Source organism: Esox lucius, chromosome 14 (assembly GCF_011004845.1).
Source record: "Esox lucius isolate fEsoLuc1 chromosome 14, fEsoLuc1.pri, whole genome shotgun sequence".
Lineage (NCBI taxonomy): Eukaryota > Metazoa > Chordata > Actinopteri > Esociformes > Esocidae > Esox > Esox lucius.
This window is the reverse complement of record NC_047582.1, coordinates 2929709-2952464: the sequence shown is the minus strand read 5'-3', so window position 1 is coordinate 2952464 and position 22756 is coordinate 2929709. Positions and strand designations below refer to the sequence as shown.

Genomic DNA, 22756 nt, shown 5'->3' with positions numbered 1-22756 from the left:
GGCCAGCCTAAGGCACACCTGTGCAATAAACATGCTGTCTAATCAGCATCTTGATTTGCCACACCTGTGAGGTGGATGGATTATCTCGGCAAAGGAGAAGTGCTCACTAACACAGATTTAGACAGATTTGTGGACAATATTTGAGAGAAATAGGCCTTTTGTGTACATAGAGAGTCTTAGATCTTTGTGTTCAGCTCATGATAAATGAGGGCAAAAACAAAAGTGTTGCGTTTATAATTTTGTTCGGGTGTATGACAATAAAACATAGCATCACCAAATGAATCATTCCGTTTCATATACCAAACACTCAATACAAACAAATATAAACTATTACTCTTGCATATGTGCATAAAATAAGAGGTTTATCCCATTGAAAGCAAGGGAATGTGCCTGTACTTATGTGCAGGAGTCATTTCATTTCCAACACAGAGACACAGGGGTCATATTTAGGCCAAGCCCCAGTGCTGGTGGAAGTAAAGTTTTTTTTTTTTTTCAAATACATTTTAGGGATTCTTACGAAAGCAGTATTTTGACGGCGGGATAATCCCATTATTCTTGGAGATAACCTCCCTTGTAATGCCTGCTGTGGGGAATTCAAAGATATCGTAGTCTGATTTAAAAAAACAGTGATACACACAGGGCTGATAGCCAGCTAGTCATGTGTGAACTTGTACAATGCCAGTGGACTGAAATGCAGCCAGCTTGCTCAGCTATGTAGATATATTTTTTCCTGTACAATCAGCCTCTCTCTCTTTATAAAACCAACATTAAGTCTGACCGATAGCCACAAACCATACTAATCATTTAAACACCATGTCATAGCGGTTAGACAGCGATTTACCAGGGTCTGTCATAACATGCTGATGTTACAGGTCAGAACTTTCTCTGTTTCTCTGTGTTTGAGTATCCTGCTCTGCCTCATGTCTGACCTGGCCCTGTGATGATGAAAGTGAGATTATCGCTCAAGATCCTTAATCCCTAAACTTCAACGAAACATTTAGGCTAGTGCCACAAGCATATGTATGCTCCCTTCTGACTGGGTTTTGGGATTTAACTGGGTTTTTTACTGTACAATGTCAGTGACAATCAGGAAACACAGGAGAGAAACATCTCTCAAAGTTGATGACAAATAACTGAGGCACAAAAACATGATAGATAGATTAGGTCATGGAAATAATGTGCTATGTTAAGCGAGGTGCTGTACCATTTCAAATTGCTTCTGAAAATGTGTAATCCCAGGGTTCCTGAAATGGAAAAAAATATTTCTGCAATTCCCCTTGTAGACGCTAGAGGGCTGAATTGACCAGTTTCTCCTTTAAATGTAACCTTTGCTTTGTATTTTGATGCAACTTTATGTAAGGGCCTAAACTAGCTCTTCTTGTAATCTCTCTCAGGGTTTCTAAACTGGGGTCTGTGGAGTAATGTTCCCTCTATGGTGTGCATGTGCACAGTCGCACAACTCTTTCAGGACTGTCAGACAGTATTGCCAGCCTCCGCGGACACAAAAGATTCAACTTCTTTGAGTTTGCCCAATTCATTTGCACTTCACAGAATAAATCAGTGTTTTTAATGAAACTGATGCATTTTTAATGTGAATTAATCAAAATATTGTCAGCCCCATTAACAAAATCCAAAATCAAATTTTGAAACTTTAAAGTATGAATACGAATAGAGAGGGTAGCATACATAGTTTTATTCTCTGTGGGCCCCATAATAATGATAATACAATTAAATTAAACTAATTAAAAATTAGTAAAGTGCTTTCTTGCATCATACAATATACAATAAAATGCAATTTACAATCTCCTACTTGACCAATGGTGAGTCACAAATAATTAAAGTCAAACCTTAATATTTGTCCACTAACAGTAAATGTGGCACTTTAATAATTTAAAAAAAATTACAGAAAAGGAGCCAGGCAATCCCAGTTCAGCTGGCCCATTATTAGAAAGGATAAATGTTGTTGTCCCTGGTTGGTTTCAATCCACAATTTTCTTTGTGGCAGACTGTCTTTAACCATTACGCTATTTAAACAGTGGAAATGCAACTTTTACATCAGTCATTAAATTTTTGCTGAAATAACGTGGGCAACAGAATGTTTATTAACGCAACTAAAGTGTACACTCGTACAAAGATTACTGTAGATGGCTAATTAATCGCTATACAGCCTACTTATAATGAAAACAATAACTCCAATCACTCAATAGCTACTTAGTTTCTTTAGAAGACACAAACAGTATAAAAGGGTTACATAATACAATTATTCTCAGCCACCCGGCCAGCTGCTGCAACAATCAGTTTGCATAACCAAAGAATTTCTGCACAAACTGTCAAAAACCGTCTCAGGGAAGCTCATCTGCATGCTTGTCGTCCTCATCGGGGTCTCGACCGGACTGCAGTTCGTCGTCGTAATCGACTTAAGTGAGCAAATTCTCACATTCGATGGTGCCTGGCACTTTGGAGAGGTGTTCTCTTCACGGATGAATCCCGGTTTTCACTATACAGGGCAGATGGCAGATGCCAGTATGGCAATGTGTGGGTGAGCAGTTTGCTGATGTCAACGTTGTGGTTCGAGTGGCCCTTGGTGGCGGTGGGGTTATGTTATGGGCAGGTGTGTGTTATGGACAACGAACACAGGTGCATATTATTGATGGCATTTTGAATGCACAGAGATACCGTGACGAGATCCTGAGGCCAATTGTTGTGCCATTCATCCACGACCATCACCTCATGTTGCATCATGATAATGCACGGCCCCATGTTGCAAGGATCTGTACACAATTCCTAGAAGCTGAAACCATCCCAGTTCTTGCATGGCCAGCATACTCACCGGACATGTCACCCATTGAGCATGTTTGGGATGCTCTGAATCGGCGTATACGACAGCGTGTTCCAGGTCCTAACAATATCCAGCAACTTCGCACAGCCATTGAAGAGGAGTGGACCAACATTCCACAGGCCACAATCAACAACCTGATCAGTTCTATGTGAAGGGTATGTGTTGCACTGCGTGAGGCAAATGGTGGTCACACCAGATACGGACTGGTTTTCAGATGCCCCCGGACCCCCCTAATACAGTGAAACTGCACATTTTAGAGTGGCCTTTTATTGTGGCCTAAGGCAATAATCATGATGTCTAATCAGCATCTTGATATGCCACACCTGTGAGGTGGATGGATTATCTCGGCAAAGGAGAAGTGCTCACTAACACAGATTTGTGAAAGATTTTTGAAAGAAATAGGCCTTATGTACATAGAGAGTCTTAGATCTTTGAGTACAGCCCATGATAAATGGGGGCAAAACCAAAGTGTTGCGTTGATAATTTTGTTCAGAGTATATGAGATTCATAGTATAACAGAGCGCATGTATATTGTTGTGCAATGGCTGAAAAGTACAGAGTGGATAATATTTCTTAGAGACAAAAATTGAAACGTCTGAGAGTGGAATTGAACCGGGGTCAAAATATTCAAGACCAGGGCTGTTCCCACTACACCACAGGGCTTACTTGTAGTCAATAAATGCAACTTTTATTCCAGCCATCACATTTTTGCTGAAATAACATGGAAATAGGACGTTAATAAACAGAACTAAAGTGTACTCTTGTACAAAGATTACTGTAGATGGTTGTCCATACAATAAAAAAAAAGAGCCCAGAGAGTTCTGCAAAAAGGTATTGTGGTTGGATATTAACATGTACCAGAATGACAATTAGAAAGTGTTTAGAAAGAAAAGTAACTGTCACAACTTATCGGTCACAATAAGGTTGCTGCCATGGAAATTGCCTCACTTGTCTTTATTGATCATGTAACTGCGGACAGTAGCACAGTGGCGGCTGCTGGCCTTTCAAAGAGGGGAAAGTCATTTTCGGCCAACATTATAACCCTCTGATGGTCATCATTTGTAGTGACACTTGGGGTCACTACACTTGGGGACCCCAGACAATAACATGTAATTTTGTAAAAGAACAATATATATTTTTTTACAAATATAATTTTACTTTTAATGCCTTAGCTAAAATCTGGTCGACAATATTAGCACTGTCTGCCATCGTGCGCAGTTTCAGCCGTGTATGACGCTAGCCTAGCCTACTACTTTATATGAATGAATGAATGAATGAAAAATATATATTAAACTTTGTAAAACTGAAACAAGGATTGTGGTGTAGCCTATAATCGTGTGAAATGTATGATGCAAATCAGCTAGCAATTTCGCCAAACAAATATCAAGAAATATTGCAGCAGTTTGTCTTTCGAATACACTTGAGAAATCTGCAATGGGACTGAGCGCGAAATAGCTTCAGTGACTTCTTATAGAACAGACCGCTGTCAGTCAAAAGGAGATGCAGTTTAATAGATCGTCAGATCCTCCAATCATCACGCGGAAGCCCGGAGTCTGGGCCAGCCCACTCCTCAATCACCCCCAGAGACGCTGAACGTCTGTGGGCGGGACATAATCGCAGCATTTATCCAATCACCATCTACTTTCAGAGCACTGAAAAAAACTGTTCTAAGCAGCCCGGCTTCAACAAGGAAATGCACTGTGACGCTGCGGGATTGTATGAGAAGAAAATCGAGTCAGCCGACCTGTAGCTGATTCTGAACTGACTAGTTTTACAGATGAACGTGTTTAAATTGTAACTTTCCTAAACTGTGCAGACACTTCTTGGCACTTTTCAGATCGTCCTGTTGGTGAAGGTAGTGTATTGGAAACTTGCAGCTTCTGTATGGTAACATCTTCTGCGGATACTCGAGGCTAACACCTATTTTTTAATCTTCAAAGTTTGGGCTGGATGTGAATTCAGTTTTTTATGAGAATAATCTATACGTAGAATCACTATCATAGCATGAAATGTCAAGTTTGAAATTGAGTGGTTTTAATAACATGGAGCACATACCGGCACATGCATTATATTTTGCCTATGTCTCTGATTCCGAAACACAATTAGAAAAAAAAATTTACGAGTCCTTCAGATTACAATAATTTAAAAACAAATTGGGGGAAGAATACATTTCTGTTTAAAAATGCATTGTGTTGTCTCTGAGCAACTGTGCAAGTATTGAATATTAGTTTTCCCTTATGTTTGTCCATGAAATATAGCTAATTACAAATTGTTTATTTTACAATTTGATTTGATAAATGCAGAAAAGGCAAGGTTGATAAGAAAGTTGATTTACATCTATTTTCTATATTGAATTATGCATTATTATGTAACTAAACAACACAACTACACTAGAAGTTAATCTGGCATTACTGACACTTTCTCCTGCTTGTAGACGACTAAACCATTCATAAAATACTTTGCCAGATAGACATTACTTGCACAAATCCACACTTCTGTTGATGTTGTGAACTGCATCATTAAAACATGGATCACTGACTTTGATTAAAAAACATGTTTGTGGATAAACAGAATTCCAGAATGGTATTCCGATGTGATATACAGGTGCTGGTCATAAAATGTGAATATCATCAAAAAGTTGATTTATTTCAGTAATTACATTAAAAAAGTTAAACTTGTATAATGTATACATTCATTCCACACAGACTGATATATTTCAAGTGTTTATTTCTTTTAATTTTGATGATTATAACTGACAATTAATTTAAAAACCCAAATTCAGTATCTCAGAAAATTTGAATATTGTGAAAAGGTTCAATATTGAAGACACCTGGTGCCACACTCTAATCAGCTAATTAACCCAAAACACCTGCAAAGGCCTTTAAATGGTCTCTCAGTCTAGTTCTGTAGGCAACACAATCATGGGGAAGACTGCTGACTTGACAGCTGTCCAAAAGACGACCATTGACACCTTGCACAAGGAGGGCAAGGCACAAGGAGGGCAAGACACAAGAGGCTGGCTGTTCACAGAGCTCTGTGTCCAAGCACATTAATAGAGAGGCGAAGGGAAGGAAAAGATGTGGTAGAAAAAAAGTGTACAAGCAATAGGGATAACCGCACCCTGGAGAGGATTGTGAAACAAAACCCATTCAAAAATGTGGGGGAGATTCACAAAGAGTGGACTGCAGCTGGAGTCAGTGCTTCAAGAACCACCACGCACAGACATATGCAAGACATGGGTTTCAGCTGTAGCATTCCTTGTGTCAAACCACTCTTGAACAAGACGCAGCGTCAGAAGCGTCTCGCCTGGGCTAAAGACAAAAAGGACTGGACTGCTGCGGAGTTATGTTCTCTGATTAAAGTAAATTTAGCATTTCCTTTGGAAATCAAGGTCCCAGAGTCTGGAGGAAGAGAGGAGAGGCACAGAATCCACATTGCTTGTGGATTGTCCAGTGTAAAGTTTCCACAGTCAGTGATGGTTTGGGGTGCCATATCATCTGCTGGTGTTGGTTCACTGTGTTTTCTGAGGTCCAAGGTCAATGTAGCCGTCTACCAGGAAGTTTTAGAGCACTTCATGCTTCCTGCTGCTGACCAACTTTATGGAGATGCAGATTTCATTTTCCAACAGGACTTGGCACCTGCACACAGTGCCAAAGTTACCAGTACCTGGTTTTTAGGACCATGGTATCCCTGCTCTTAATTGGCCAGCAAACTCGCCTGACCTTAACCCTATAGAAAATCTATGGGGTATTGTGAAGAGGAAGATGCGATACGCCAGACCCAATAATGCAGAAGAGCTGAAGGCCACTATCAGAGCAACCTGGGCTCTCATAACACCTGAGCAGTGCCACAGACTGATCGACTCCATGCCACGCTGCATTGCTGCAGTAATTCAGGCAAAAGCAGCCCCAACTAAGTATTGAGCGCTGTACATGCTCATACTTTTCATGTTCATACTTTTCAGTTGGCCAACATTTCTAAAAATATTTTTTCTGTATTGGTCTTAAGTAATATTGAAATTTATGGAGATACTGAATTGAGGATTTTCATTAGTTGTCAGTTATAATCATCACAATTAAAATAAATAAACATTTGAAGTATATCAGTCTGTGTGTAATGAATGAATATAATATAATATAATATACAAGTTTAACTTTTTGAATGGTATTACTGAAATAAATCAACTTTTTGATGATATTCAAATTTTATGTCCAGCACCTGTAAATTGCTTTCAGAAAGTGTTCAAATCCCCTTCAATTGTTTCACGATTTTTTACATTACAGCATTATTCTAAAATGGATTACATGCTTTTTTTATGTTGTCAAATATATTAAAAAATTCTAAAACAAAATATCACAGTTACAAGTATTCAAACCTTTGCTATAACAATTGAAATTGAGCTCAGGTGTATCTCATTTCCACTGATTATCCTTGAAATGTTTCTACAACTTTATTGGAGCTTGATTCAACATGATTTGGAAGGGCCAACACTGTTTATATATGGTCCCACAGTTGGCAGTGCATGTCAGAGCAAAAACCAAGCCTTGATGTTCAACGAAATGTCTGTATAGATCTTTGAAAGGATTATGTCGTGGCACCGATCTGGGGAAGGGTACTAAAACATTTCTGTAGCGTAAAAGGTCCCCAAAAACACAGAGGCCTTCATCATTCTTGAATTTAAAAAGTTTGGAACCACCTGTCATGGGGGGAAGCGCGAGTGGGCCCAAGCGCACAACACCAGACACAATCAGGGAAACAAAGATGGTGTTTTAATGATGGCTGGGAAGGACAGAGGCCAGGCCGGAAGGGTTGAGGCTGGCCAGGTAGGTAGGTAGGGCAAGGCAGACAGGACAGCGGTTAGGCTCTAGGTGGCTGACAGGCGGGCAGGTGGAGGTGTTTGGAGGCTGGGTAAGGTGGGTCTTGGTAACGGGGATGAACAGGGTTAGTAGGAAGGAACAACTAAACTGGGTGTTCAAACTATGGTTTGGAACGGCCGTGAACTTTACTACCTAGTAATGAATAACAACGATCTAGCGCCAGACGGACGTAAACCAGGGTATATATAGGCAGGCTGATGAGGGAATGAATAGCAGGTGTGGAGACTTGAGGGGCAGTGGGGGAAAGCCCCACATACACAGACAGACAGGAGAGAGAGAAAGCCTGGCCCAGACTAGGAGGAGGTGGATGCGGAGGGCGTGACACTACCAACACCCTTGAAATGGCTATCTGGCCAAACTGAGCAATTGGGAGAATAGTTCCTTGGTCAGGGAGATGATCAAGAACATGATGGCCACTCTGGCAGAGTTCCTGTGGGGGGATGGCAAAGCCTTCTAGACAGCAAATTCTCTCTGCAGCACTTCACCAAGCAGGCCATTATGGTAGGGTTGCCAGGCAGAAGCCACTCCTCAGTAAAACGCTCATGAAAGCCTGCTTGGGGTTTGCTGAAAGGTATCTACAGGTCTCTCAGACCATTAGAAACAAGACCATTTAAGAGTTGAGGGAAAGACGAAAAGGAGAAAAGTAAATACATATCCTTGATGAAATCCTGCTCTAGATTGCTCAGAACCACGGATTGGGGTGAAGGTTTATCTTCCCACATGACAATGACCCTAAGCAGACAGCCAAGATAATGCAAGAGTGGCTTCTGTAAATGTCCCTGAGTGGCCCAGCCAGAGCCTGGACTTGAACCGAATTAAGATTTCTGGAGATTTCTGAAAATGGCTGTCTTGCAATATATTCCATTGAACCTGACTTGGGAGGATCTACAGAGAAGAATGGCAAACTTCCCAAATCCAGGTTTGCAAGATTGTAGCAAGACATGGTGTAATTGCTGCTAAAGGTGCTTGAACCAAAAATGAAGCTGTCTAAATGTAATACCTCCCATTTTCAAAATTAATTTCCCCACAAAACGTTTGGCAGTGACAACAAGAGTTTATATTGGCCAAATACAGTTAGGTTCCACTTGGTTCAGTGTGTTTTATAGGCAATCCCATTTAAAATGAAATGTTAACTCACTCCTAAACAGTGCTCGATTTGGCCAGACGTTTACTCTGAGTACTTGTTAAAGTTCAGGCACCTCAGATTAAATATTCTCACATCAATATAAACATTACGAGCATAATGAATGATTGAAAAACACTGTGGATGACTAAAAGCAAAAACCAACTTTCCATTTCTTTCAAAAGTAAAATGGATTTTACCTCTTATGAAACAAAATCAATCTTAATCTTGAAGTGCACTAAATGAATGTATTTAGCAATACATAATTGCAAAAGGGTTTCCAAATGATAAATTTGCCCTTTAAAATTATAAACTTGGATGAGTAAACACATGTCATTGGGACACATTGGGATGGTTGCTGATAACTGGCGTCTTTATGTCTATACAGATATTCCACTAAAGCAGTTTCCAGCTACAATAGTCGTTCACAACATTAACAATGTCTACACTGTATTTTTGATGGATTTTGTTATTTTAATGGACAAAAAGTGTGCTTTCATTTCGAAAAATAATAAATGTCTAAATGATCCCAATCATTGTAAACATTAATTAGGCTACACTTTATCTTGAAAACAGGAGATTTCAATCATCCTCCAAGTATAAGAAATAAGCTAAATGGTAAGTCAGTGACTCCAGACAATATTGCTTTGCTTCGTGTTGAAAAGCAACATTCCTTGAAAAAGACAATGTTTAACCACAGAATCTCAGCTCAAAGCGCTACATTGGTAAAATACTGAATCCAGTGTAGACGTGGGCATACTGGAACTTAAATGAGCATTAGAATTGTTTGTAGTAGTAGGCACATCTTTGAACTGTGCTGGGCAAATTCATACTTGACTTGAGACCATCACACTGCAAACACTCCCAATTCACCCTTGTAGTAACAACGTCTCGATCCAAACTGGATCTTCAGTAGTTAAAACATACTATGGGATCACATTCCAAATATGCTATGAAGCCTACATTTTGCTTAACATGAAAATTGGGTCATGATACTGCAACAGTGTTAAGGAAGAACAATTAAACAAAACACACTAAAGCGCATATAGAATAATTATTCACTGACGTAGCCAACACATTTTAACTACGGAATACAAGTTGGTTCGGGTGGAAGCCTATATAGGCAACAATGAGAACGATTAGGCATATATACTGAAATGAGCCTACCTGTAACATGTTGTTTCCTCTCCAGTTGGTTTTAAGCACGGATATTTGGTTGTGGCAATGTTATTCTCAGAACAGAACTCCCTGTAAAATACTGAAATTAGTCTATGAATTCACTTAATTACCGGATTTAAAACCTGTCTATGAATTTATAAACTAAATTACACAAGTCGCGCGCCGGGTTGTTTACCTGTCTGTATTATCCAGATCATCGTTGTACGTCCACATCAAACCTTGAGAGAAAAACATAAACATCACTAAAATCATAAGGGTCCCGCTGTCTTTTAAGCTCATTTCCCCCGGTCAAGTATGAATCTCCCCCAGTCCAAACACCTGTATTCCGGTAGGTTACCCGTCGCAATTACACAAGAGCTTTCAATAGTGTATGGAGAGTTGAAGTGATTGGATGGTTCCAGATGCTGCTGCTGCCGTCAGTAGGCTATTCCGAAATGCTGACTGTATTTTTCCTTGGGTCGTCCCTCCTTCCACAAGATTTGGGAGATTATTAATCTGTAGTGGTGTAGTGGTGCCTGAAGAAGTGTTAACCAAAAACAATTCGCTCCCCCGGCTATAATGATGTCGTTCTGACTGTTAGCTGTGGAAGGCCTACTTGTTAATAATTTACTTCGACGTGTAACTTCAACGTAGTAGCCGAGCAATTCGACAATAAAGAACTTCACCAAAACATCCTGCACTCTCCCGTTCTACTGATTTTCAAAATAAAAATTGAATTGCCTACGTTGTCTTGGTTGTTCTACCTGCCGTTCTTTTTTCTTAATGGTTATTTTCTTCTCGGTCCTTGAAGCCGATCGCATGAAACGTCTCCAATACGCCTTTCAGGCTTATTATATTTTGGAACGTTCCCACGAATGAATACCACTAAGCATACAGCCGTTTTAAAATGTGAAAAAACGTGTACCAACATTGTAAGCTAAAGATTCTGATATGTTACATTAGCCTTATTGATACGCCGTATAGCTCCACTGAACTTTAAGTGAGTATATGCAATCCCTGCTGTGAGCACCCTATATATGAATACCTGCGTTTAGCCCACAGTACGCCAATGTTATTAATAGGTGCAATTAATTTCGGTTCAATATGAAAGTGTTCATCACAAACCTTTATTGTAACCTTTTTCACTCTTTGCAGATCAATGATACACCGATATAGTGTCATTTACGATTGAGTTGGCAAGTCAAGAGTTTAATGTTTATTACGAACAAAAAGTTATATACACTTAGTATTTTTTGTGCATTTAAGACACTAAAAGAAGCTAATGTTTTCACGTCCATCACCCTAAACAAAAGCGCTGCACACGCACCAGCCGATGATGGAACGCAGTCTAGTTGACTTTGCCACCACCATGTGGTTAGAAATGAAATTGCATCCTTGAAAATAATTTGTCACCAATCATTTGAATTGACTTTCCGTTTCAGTGGTTAAATAGGGTCCGCAATCAGGGAAAACAAGTGCGGGCAATAATCAAAGAAAACAGGTGTCTACGATGAAGTGAAGGAGAGGGCGTTGGATCCTCCAATAAAGTATATCTGCAGACCACAAGTCTGGGTTGTTGTTTAATATGCGGGTTCCTGAATTTTAAGTTACGCCCACTGAATATTTAGGTTATGCCCACTGATGTTCGCCATTTACCAGTTTGGGGACATCCTGGTTTGACACACAGTTCCACGCTAGGAGTCATGTATGGGTATGACATCATTACATTGACTGTGCTGATGGAGGAAGAAGAGTTAACCAATGTTACAACTTTAACTCAGAGTCCATGTGATTTAATTCAATATATTTTGTTAAGATATGACACTAGGTTCAAGCGGTTTGACTACATGTTGAAAAAGTGCTCTAGTCTGATTATGCTAGTACCAATTATGTAAAATTAAAAGGTATTTTCCAATACCATTTAATTGTATTTTGTTTCAGGATAAAACATTTTGATAACATACAAATTAAATATGTTAATGTGAAGACTGAAGTGCCTCTAAAAATAGTTTTAAATGTTTTGCTTACAGTCAAGAATGAGACACTGGTGGTTTAGAAAGCTGCTGAGTGCAGTTATAATACAGACACATGCATACATACAGATACACAGTCATACTCACTATGCCTGCCATGGTCACGTTTTCTTTAAATAGCCATTGCTTGGTTATATGTGATTCAGTAGAGGGCCATCATTAGGAGGTTGATGGTTGAGAATGCTGCTTATTGCAGTTAAAATATAGTTGATCTAAGCTCTACATGTAACAAAGTGAAACAGGCCCCCCTTTTGCACAAATTTATACAGGATTACCATTTATGCATTTTCCATAGATTCAACATATTAGACAATTGTGAACATTCTGTGTAAGGTACATTGTGGGGTGGACCTGCGAGCAACAACTTTAGTGTTAGCTAAACTGTTCTGAAGATCCTTTGCCAAGACCTGTGGGTTCTGCTGTGTAGATCTAACCAGTTTTCATACAAATCACTGTTAGGGTTTCTCCTTCCTTTGACTTGCACTGTTCAGTTTAACAGCATTGTTCTAGAAAGTTGAAATTGGTAACTGGAAGTGTTGAATTTTCTATAGTCTGTTGCAGAAAGGTGGGAACTTTCACTTTGCATCATGTAGAGGTCAGGTCAACATCTGTTTACAGAAAAAGGTATTTTTCTGGTGGTTCTTGGAACACGCAAATGTTATATACAGTGGATATAAAAAGTCTACACACCCCTGTTAAAATGCCAGGTTCTTGTGATGTAAAGGAATGAGACGAAGATAGATCATGTCAGAACTTTTTCCACCTTTAATGTGATATAACGTGAACAATTCAATTGAAAAATAAACTGAAATCTTTGAGGGGGAAAAATAAAAAATAAAAAACTCACAATAACCTGGCTGCATAAGTGTGCACACTCTTAAACTAATACCTTTTGAAGCACCTTTTCATTATCATTTTATTACAGCACTCAGTCTTAGTCTTAGTAGGAGTCTATTAGCATGACACATCTTGACGTGGCAATATTGCCCAAACTTCTTTGCAAAAGCGCTCCAAATCTGTCAGATTGTGAGGACTTCTCCTGCACACAGCCCTCTTCAGATCTCCCCACAGATGTTCAATTGGATTCAGGTCTGGGCTCTGGCTGGGCCATTCCAAAACGTTAATCTTCTTCTGGTGAAGCCATGCTTTTGTGGATTTGGATGTGTGCTTTGGTTCTTTATCGTGCTGAAAGGTGAACTTCCTCTTCATCTTCAGCTTTTTAACAGACGCCTGAAGGTTTTTTGCCAAAATTGCCTGGTATTTGGAATTGTTCATAATTCCCCCACCCTGACTAAGGCCCCGGTTCCAGCTGAAGAAAAACAGCCGGGCAATTCCAGCGTTATGGACGTGACATTTGCAGTCAAAACATAAAATATAAATTCTCAGAAAATGCATTTAAAACCAATATATTTAAATGTCTGTTTATATGTCCATACTCCCTTAATAAAGGAGTACAGACATTAGAAAAATATCAATCTACACATGCGTTTTATATTTAATATGAGGGAAATACACATGCGTTATGGACGTGACAAAAAAAAGACGGGAGTTTGTGGGAGACAATATACTTTGTTGAAATTCTGTGAATTAAAATGCACAAGCCAAAATAAATAATACTAGCCGAATGGATGAGTGTCGGCTCTCTATAGAACATACATTATTTATTTTATTTTAGTTTAAAAAAATTCATTTATGAGGAAAAACGGACGTTACGGATGTGACTTCTTTCCGTTATGGACGTGACCGTTCCGAAATCATCACTTGGCTGACGCTGGAAAACTTGAACAGAGACCTTTTTGTGTGTCTCTTTTTATTTGAAACAACAAACATCTGAGACATCAGTAAGGTAAGTCTGCACAATTAATCAAATTTAAACTGAAATCACCGTGTTATAGATTAGTTCACGCATATCTCTCATGCAGCTAAACTTTAACCGGCATGTGAGCATGTTCAAAACATTGCTTGCTTGATAATGTGTTTTTATCATCAAGGTGTTTACTTTAGACCCCGAAAGATATGGAATTGATAAAGCTAAGATACATAATCATTATATATGCAGTTTATCATATCGATATTCTCCGGAGTTAAGAGCACCGGTTTCCCCTCAGTCCCGTCAGTGAATTGAAACGCTGTCTGATAGTAGCAGTGTGTTGGCCTGTGTCTATATAGAACAAACAGTCTGGAGAGCGTTTTTTTTTTTGCATGCAAAAAAGCAATCATGTCACAATGATCGCAATATTATGTTTTGTGTCAAACTAATCGCAATGTTTATACCCGTTTTGCGTTGTTGAATGCGCAATCGTGCTTTAAAATAGCCACATTATTGCAAAATTAGCCAATGCATTGAAATAATAATTGAAATGTTATTGTCTTAAGTCAAAATCACAATGATTACTTCATTTCATTAGGCCCGATGGGTTTTTGCCACGTTTATATTGGTTTGGATGTCAGGAGGATCAAGACGATCTGTGTGAAAGAGACACCCAAAATACTTACCAATTACTGCAAATAAAGTAGAGATTTTGTCCAGAAATCGCAGATCTACAATCACCACAGAAATAACTGCCTTTGACCACAGAGGGCGTGCGCGGGAAAGAAAGTGAGTCATCACAGAAGGCGCGTCTCATATTTCTCTCTCTCTCTCACACACGCGCACGCACACTCCATGGTTCTAGTATTAATTGATTTCTAAAAAGTTCTGATGTACAGTAATAGAGATCAATTTAATATATGTGTGGGTTTTTTTTAACAGTAAAATGATGAAAGACCAAGGTGAGTTTAAATAAGTTTGACTTCTTTCCACTCCATTTCAAGCAATAGATCGATTTATATTGTAAAGTTGATGAATTTATCTTTTCGTATTGATTTAATCAGAATGCTTCTTGATTGCCTTTGTTATGTGTCATTATATTGCTTGAAATAAATAAATGAATTAATTAATTAAACAAATATAAGCTGGTCAAATCATGCATGATTTAATGTGAAGCGTCCATAACGGTCACGTCCGTAACGCATAATTAGGTTGTTTAGAGCAATTAAGTGAGATGATTTGTCAATCATAACTAGAATGGACATATTTTGGCTTTGTACATAAAGTTTCAAATTAATTGTAATAATAAGGATTATACAATCTAAACTTATTCTTTAAATCGTTACGGACGTGACACAGCACTTAAGCGTCGTGACTTCCTAAATATAGCCTTTATAAATTTAAAGGGAAATGCAGTTATAACAAAGTGAGTGTATTTATATCTCAGTCATGCCCCCATCTTTCTGCAAAATCCTTACTATCAACATAAAGTATAATTAAAGGAGTCTTTGATCCCTCTTTTTAAAGCATGAAATAGGTTTGTATAAAAAAAGCAATTTTAGTATCTGTGCACACCTTATCTGAGGTGAATAAACAGAAATGTCCTTAAAATTTACATGACAGCACATCAATACAATAAAATACAGATCCAAATGGACAACTTAGAAAGGGTTTTGATTTTTTTATGATAACTTAAATTTTTCACAGCAAGGTTGACATTTGCGTGGAATTGCCCAGCCCCAAAGCATGATGCTGCCACCACCATGCTTCACTGTGGGTATGGTGTTCTTTGGGTGATGTGCAGTGTTGTTTTAACACCAGACATACCTTTTGGAATTATATCCAAAAAAGTTCAACCTTGGTTTCATCAGACCATAAAAAAAATTCCCATGTGCTTCTTGATGTTTGTTTTTGCAAACTTCAGCCAGGCTTGGATGTTTTTCTTTGTAAGAAAAGGTTTCTGTCTTGCCACCTTACCCCATTCATATGAAGAATACGGGAGATTGTTATTACATGTAGCACACAGCCAGTACTTGCCAGAAATTCCTGCAGTTCCTTTAATGTTGCTGTTGGCCTCTTGGAAGCCTCCCTGACCGGTTTTCTTCTCGTCTTTTCATCAATTTTGGAGGGACGTCCGTTTCTTGGTAATGTCTCTGTTGTGCCATATTTTCTCCACTTGATGACCACTGTCTTCACTGGGTTCCATGGTATATCTAATGCTTTGGATTTTTTTTTTACCCTTCTCCTGACTGATATTTTTCAACAATGAGATCCCACTGATGCTTTGGAAGCTCTCTGCGGACCATGGCTTTTGCTCTGAGATGCAACTAAGAAAATGTCAGGAAAATCCTACTAGAACAGCTTTATTTGTGATTAATCAGTCTCTTTAAATGATGGCAGGTGTGTAATAAATTATATTTAACATGATTTTGAATGTGATTTGTTTATTCTGAACACAGCCACATTCCCAGTTATAAGAGGGTTTGCACACGTATGCAACCTGGTTATTGTAAGGTTTTTATTTTTCATTTTCCCCCCTCGAAAATTTTAGTTTGTTTTTTGACTTGTTCACATTATAGGTCACATTAAAAGTGGAAAAAGTTCTGACATGATTTATCTTTGTCTCATTGTTTTACATCACAAAAACCTGGCATTTCAACAAAGGTGTGTAGACTTTTTATATCCACTGTAAGTGTTACATGTCTTGGAATTGATTATCTGAGGTCTAATTTAACCCTTATCCTAAAAGTTGATTCAATAACATAAATTACAAGTAGAGCACAAAGAGCACAACAGACATTATGGAAAATCAATGAATGTAGTCCAAAAGCATAAAGGTGATGGTATAACCTAAAAATACAAAATTAAATTATATGCCATTTAGACAGTAAAACATTTAATCATCCAATCAAATATTCAAAACATTACATTCCAACACTGACAAAACTAAACCGTATGTACTGTGTATTCAGATTTGCCCAGATTCTGTAGGCTTTGGTTTCATCCTATCATGTTGTATGGCAAGGTGAACACTTCCAAAACACTGTCCAGTTTACTTTTGCTAAACAACTGATGTTTCTTGTCTCTTTGTCTCATCAAACTATATTGTGTTTTCTGGATCTTGTCATTTTTGTTGTGTGGAAACCAGCATTAGCTGATGGTTTAAAGACAGCTAATAAGTATCCTCATCAACAAAAATAATTAAAAGAGAAACTCTAAATTATTAAGTCCTCTTTTGTCTAGTTTATCCATGAATATTTCAGTGACTTCAAAATTATTAACCAAAAACATGAATGGTGAGAAAGCTTCTTGTTCTTTCTCTAGAGTTGAGGCCTCTCTGAGCATCTGCACAGCACCCAGTATTTCCTCATCATTCAGGGGTGAGAACTTGTACATGTTGGCATTTACCCAGGCAACAGCTTCCCCCAGGTCAACAACGCATTTTGGCAACTGAAATGAAAGATCACAACAATCACATAGAAGTAGAGGTGTACAAAGTACAAAGTAAAAGTACTCTGGGTTCGGCTGTGTTCACCACTTTAGGGAAGTATCTAAATAAGATCTAAGTAACCAGGTAAAGGGAGTTTAAAACTAACCAGTGATCGATAAAATAAAAAGGAAGAGTGTAAATGATCAATTAAGGTCATTGGTTAGTTAGGAACTCTATTTAGGTAAATAGATTTGGAGCTGCCTTCAAGATAAAACATTAAATGGAATTTACCACGATCTGTGAGGAGAAAAAATGTGTGTTGGGAAGCACTCTGCCATAGGATGATTATTTGCATTTGACGCAGCCACATCAATCAGGATTATACAGGTAGGCCATACAGGTAGGTGATACTGCTTGCTTTGCATCTCTGAAAATTTTTTCATTTGTTATTATTGGCTGCTGACGTCATTTACTTTAAGCTAAGAGTCACTGTCCATCACTGGTGGCCCTAATAATTGCAGGTTACGTTCGCACGGGTAAATCTTATTTCTATGCGGGTGTTCATGATTGCAAACGTGCATTTGAGTGCCTGGGGTTTCTGCAACATTTTGACAATGTTGTTGGTTGGGGAGCAAAACATCAGACTCAGATTTAGTTTATGCACAAAAAGCTACGGATATCTTATTTTTATATACAACAATGTCAAAGCTCTTTTCGAGTAATTGCCATTTATGTTTCAACAATGTTTTTAAGCAATTAAAAACACAAATAACAAAATAGGCTTAAGCATCACTAGATTTTTGGTTATGTTCAGATTTCAGATTCTGGAAGATCGAGGGTTATTGGATTAATTGGAATTACTAAATATCTGACAGACCTTTAGCGTGTAATGTAGAGATGTAGCCCAGTCATACTGAAGTAGAATCAATTTGTTTAGAAAAACTTTCCACAGGCATTGTACACAACCCATAAGGTAAAATGCTAATTCAATTTTTGGCCAGCAATGTAAACTCTAACATTGATTGATCTCGCAAAAGGTGTTCAGTTGGTTATAGGTTATTCCATTTTTGTCCCCCAATGCCTCTTAATATGAAATTAATCTAAATGTTATTCAAAGTAATCAGATTACGTTACTAATTACAAATGTGGACAGATAACTTGTAACTGTAACAGATTACATTTAAAAAGTAACCTACCCAACACTGAATGCATTTATAAAATCCTGTAGTTTCATGGCACATGCCCAATACCAGTGATTGTAGAACTATTATTCTATCCAATTCGATCTCCGTCTACACCTGCAGCTCATTCTCATCACCTAGTGATTACACACACAAAATCTCACACACACAGATCCTTGACTTGAATAGATATGGAGCAGGGTCATACAGGCTTGAACTTTACTCTGGTTGACCTCCAATGGAAACCCAGAGATAAAGCTGTTCTATGGGTCATACCCCTGCCCTGTTCTATGGGTCATACCTAGGCTGTGGTGGCAGCAGGAGTTTTGGATCATCCAAACTGGTCGTCCAGTATGTGTCTTTGTTCTGTTCCAATCCACAGTCAGAAAAGTGGTGAACATTACCGTGACCTGAGATGAAAGGCCCTGTAAAGGATCACAGGAGCGGAACTGAAGGACAAGTGTTTACAATTTACATTCTGCATGGTCTCTATAGACTTCAGAAAACTTTAACTATATCCTTGGACAGGATCATGTCTATGTATTGAAATAGGTGAAGAACAAAATGTGATTGTTATGCTATTATGATAGCATCCTCATTTTAATGTGGAATTATTTCCATGCTGAAGGAAAGTGTATTTTCTCCAGAAGGCTATTCAGTATTTCACAACACAGGGCTGTGTATTTGCATTGTCATTCCTGACTTTTTATCCCATGTGTAGTTTGCGCTTTGTCCACACGATGGCCCTTTAGACCCAGAAGAACACATCTCAGCAATAAGCATTCAGGCTCCACCATCATCGTCAACAAAATGGATGACAGCCTTTAGAAATAGCAGGCAGCGTGCGTCACGACTCGGGTGCGGGTGCTGTGTGCACTGCCATCCATTTATGTTCCACCTGTTTTGATGCATCAGCACAAGGAGGGAGAGGGAAATGGAGCAGAGAGTTGCTGCTCCTAAAAGGTATTATCATCTCTCTCTATATATATGATGTAACCAAGATACAGACACCAATAACACAGTCTGAACATAGTCTGTAATTACCTCAGAAAGTACTATCTGCATTTAAAGATTTTAGGTAATTATATATGTCGGAAGATCAGTTGCCACAATCCTTTCAACCAGTGGTCTTCAGCAATGTTCCTGGAGAGCTACCACTGTGTAGGTTTTCCTCTCTGATGGGTAGCTCTTCATGAGTAAAAGGTTGGAGACCAGTAGTTTAAATGTAGTGTATTGTGTTTGTCGACTAACAAAGAACCGGCTCAATGAAACCATTTGTTTCATATGTTCAATATAAACAATAAGGCTTGAGGAGGTTAACCGTGGTATTTTGGCCATATAACTTAAGCCACAGAGGCTATTTATTGCTATTACAAACCATACAAACAAATCCTTTGGCATACCCGACTCAATTAGAAGTCAGGCTTTATAAAGACTGGTTTGTAATATACATTCTATAGCCATTCTCAATACTTTAACATGTTTAGCTGCACTTGGTCTATAGGGTTATGGAAAGAAACATAAAGATGGTACCTGACTGCTCGTTTTCCCAGACCCTGAGTACACTGAATTGCCCTAATCAGATTATACGTCTGACTGCCCAATTACTTTTTTTGTGTTTGTTTACTAATTTATTAATGTGTGCCTTCCTCCATGTGTGGATTCCTATCTCCATGGGCCACACTTCTCCCATTGACCCTCTACCAGTTGTAGGGTGGGGCTAGCTGAACCATGGCATTGACCAGGCTTTCAATCTATTTCCAAGTGGGGGTCCATGACGTCTGGCCAGGCTTCATTTGGCATCCATCGGACCATTCCTGACTGGATGATGAAGGCTGTAAGAGGAGGAAAGCTAGGATTCACCACCTCCCATTACTCATGCAGCAAGGTTCTAGCAATGTGCACTTGCACATTGAACACTCTCTATCGATCGATTCTCCCTCGTTCTGTCACTCTCTCACTCCCTCTGTTTCTCTGTGTGCTGTGCAAGGCATCTTCCCTAAATCAGGTAGTACTATTTTACTACTAACAGTGGCTGGAAGGGGGGAGGGTCTAGACATTTGACATTCTGCTGACCAACGCGACCAATACCTTCCCTGCTTCTCTTCTTAATCCCGCTCTTCTCCCCTTTCTGTCTTCATCCTACTTGCTCCTCTTTTGTCCTGTCTCTCTTGCCTTTTCTCTGTCTCAATCTTTCCCATCCTGTCCCTCTCACCCTCCCTCTCCACTCTCTCTCCATGTCCTACAGTCTCTTTGTGTCCTTCATTCATTCCTCCTCTCTCCTGCACTCTCTCCCTCTCCTTCCTACCTCTTTCTGTATTCCTTTCTTCTTCCCTCTCACCAGTACTGCAGTGTCCATCTGCACATGCCCAGACCAGAGTGCCACTGCAAATTCCATCTTCAGGGACATCTCAAAAACTCTCACAGCCAGGAAACACATGATGAATTCATAAGCCGGGTTGATCATTAAATTAAATCTATTTTGAAGAACAAATTGAACCAGTGTGATGTTACTGCAAGACAATGCTCACAGAGCACTTCAATTTCAATATTTGCTTTGCATTTTAAAAAGCAGCTATGGATCAGGTGGCAGTTTCTTGAGTATGTATTGTATGTTTGATTATTTTTATAGTTTAAAAAAGTGTTTAATAGTCAACAAGCAATATATTGAACTGAATTATTTTCCACTGATTATTTTTGTCAGCATTAATCACGCTGTATATTAGTGTTGATTCGATTTACAATTGTGAGGCAAATTCCTTTGCTGCAATAGAATTGTGCGTTTTCATTTCAAAATGTCCACCCAAAAGGTTTTGTTCTGAATTTAATCCACACAGTAGCTGTAGAGCAACTCAGAATCCTATTGCTGCTAGTCACATTATATTTGTATTTTGTATTTTATTAAACCGTTGGTTGTCTGGCAGTTAGCATTCAATGCTGCTCCGACTGAAACTCCTTGGGAGCCATTACTATTCTCTCCAAAACCAGACTTATAGAGTCTATTAATATCTGGACGATATACTACATGTGCAATGTGAGTTCTTTATTTTCAGCCTTAACAGCAGTGTGAAATGGAGCTCCTATAGCATGTGGTTAGTAACACAAACAGCATAGAGCACCAGAGGGATATTTTATGTTTTCTGTGGTCTCTCACTCTGACAGGAATTGTCCCTTATGGGTTACCATAAAGCCGATGTACTGTACACTATCATATAGCTCTGGGAGACAAGTGTTTCAAATCCGTCGATACAATATACACAAACACTCCTACACACACATGAACACACAAACACGCATACAAAAACATGAGGCACGCACACTTGTACCATTAGCGAATAACAGCAGCAGCTATTCCATTCCATCACAACAAAACAAGCTCAACCCCCAGAGTGGTGCTCTAGGGTCCACTGGTTGAACAGGCTCTGTGTATGTATGTTTGTTCATTTGTTGCATGCATCTGTGTTCATTTAATTCCATCGAGATGCTGGTTGGAGAGAGGCCTTCTTTATTATATGGGAAGTGTGAGTCTCCTTAAATATTGTTTTGGAAGTTATTTTTCAAGGCTGTTATTGATAGCTGAAATCATAGGAATACTGGTGAAGAGGAGACATAAAGGTGAAGGGTAGGGATGGGTACTGAACCCTGGGCTCCGACAGGGAGCTGCATTAGTGCATCAAGCCAGGAGTTTAAACACTGGAAAAAGTAATTATGATAATTATAGGCATAAAGGTTTAGTTATTGAGGTTATTTAGGATTAGGGTAGTCTTTTTTATCCCCAAACTCAGCTGTCACCTTTACAATCAATACCTAAACGTACCATTAAACTTTAAAAAAGATTAACCATTGAATAAAATTGTCAAACTGTGAGCTGTTATTGATTTGACAAATGAGTCTTGGATACAGATTTGATTACAAAAAAATTATGATTCTTAGAAGTTATAACAATCCCCCTGTTCTTTGGGAGCAATGGGCTTTGTTTCTCAAAATGAGAATAAAATCTAAACGAAGTTGATAACTTGTTATTACAGAACATAATGTAAAACCAACACAATACATAAGCAATAAATGATCACTCTACTTTTTGCGAGAATTAATATAAAAATGCTGTGGAGTATGTATGTTCTTGATTCCTAGACCACCCTTTCACTAAAATGGCTTCAGTTATCACTCAATAATTAGATTTGGGTTTGATAGTGTCCACCCATTTACAACCCCATTTCTAAAAAAGTTGGGAGCTGCGTAAAATGCAAATAAAAACAGAATGCAATTATGTGCAAATCATTTATCCCTATTAAAACTTGTACA

General features: G+C 38.7%; 1 protein-coding gene and 1 long non-coding RNA gene across 3 annotated transcripts in view; one reads left to right on the top strand and one right to left on the bottom strand.

The window, feature by feature from the left end:
- The window catches only part of ccbe1 (collagen and calcium binding EGF domains 1), a 94855-nt gene extending 83949 nt beyond the window's left edge, over window positions 1-10906 (bottom strand). Inside the window, exons 1-3 of one of the 2 annotated variants that reach the window (XM_010901860.5) lie at window positions 10743-10906; window positions 10194-10236; window positions 10007-10087 (exon numbers count right to left, since the gene is read on the bottom strand). In XM_010901860.5, coding sequence (XP_010900162.2) covers window positions 10007-10087; window positions 10194-10236; window positions 10743-10818 — 200 coding nt within the window. In that variant the 5' untranslated portion in view covers window positions 10819-10906. The other variant, XM_010901861.5, reaches the window with a different exon arrangement.
- Window positions 10907-19150: 8244 nt separating this feature from the next.
- LOC105028838 lies at window positions 19151-20965 on the top strand. Its single transcript, XR_829426.4, has 3 exons — window positions 19151-19414; window positions 20159-20459; window positions 20700-20965. It is a non-coding gene; the product is annotated as an uncharacterized LOC105028838 (long non-coding RNA).
- Window positions 20966-22756: the final 1791 nt, after the last annotated feature.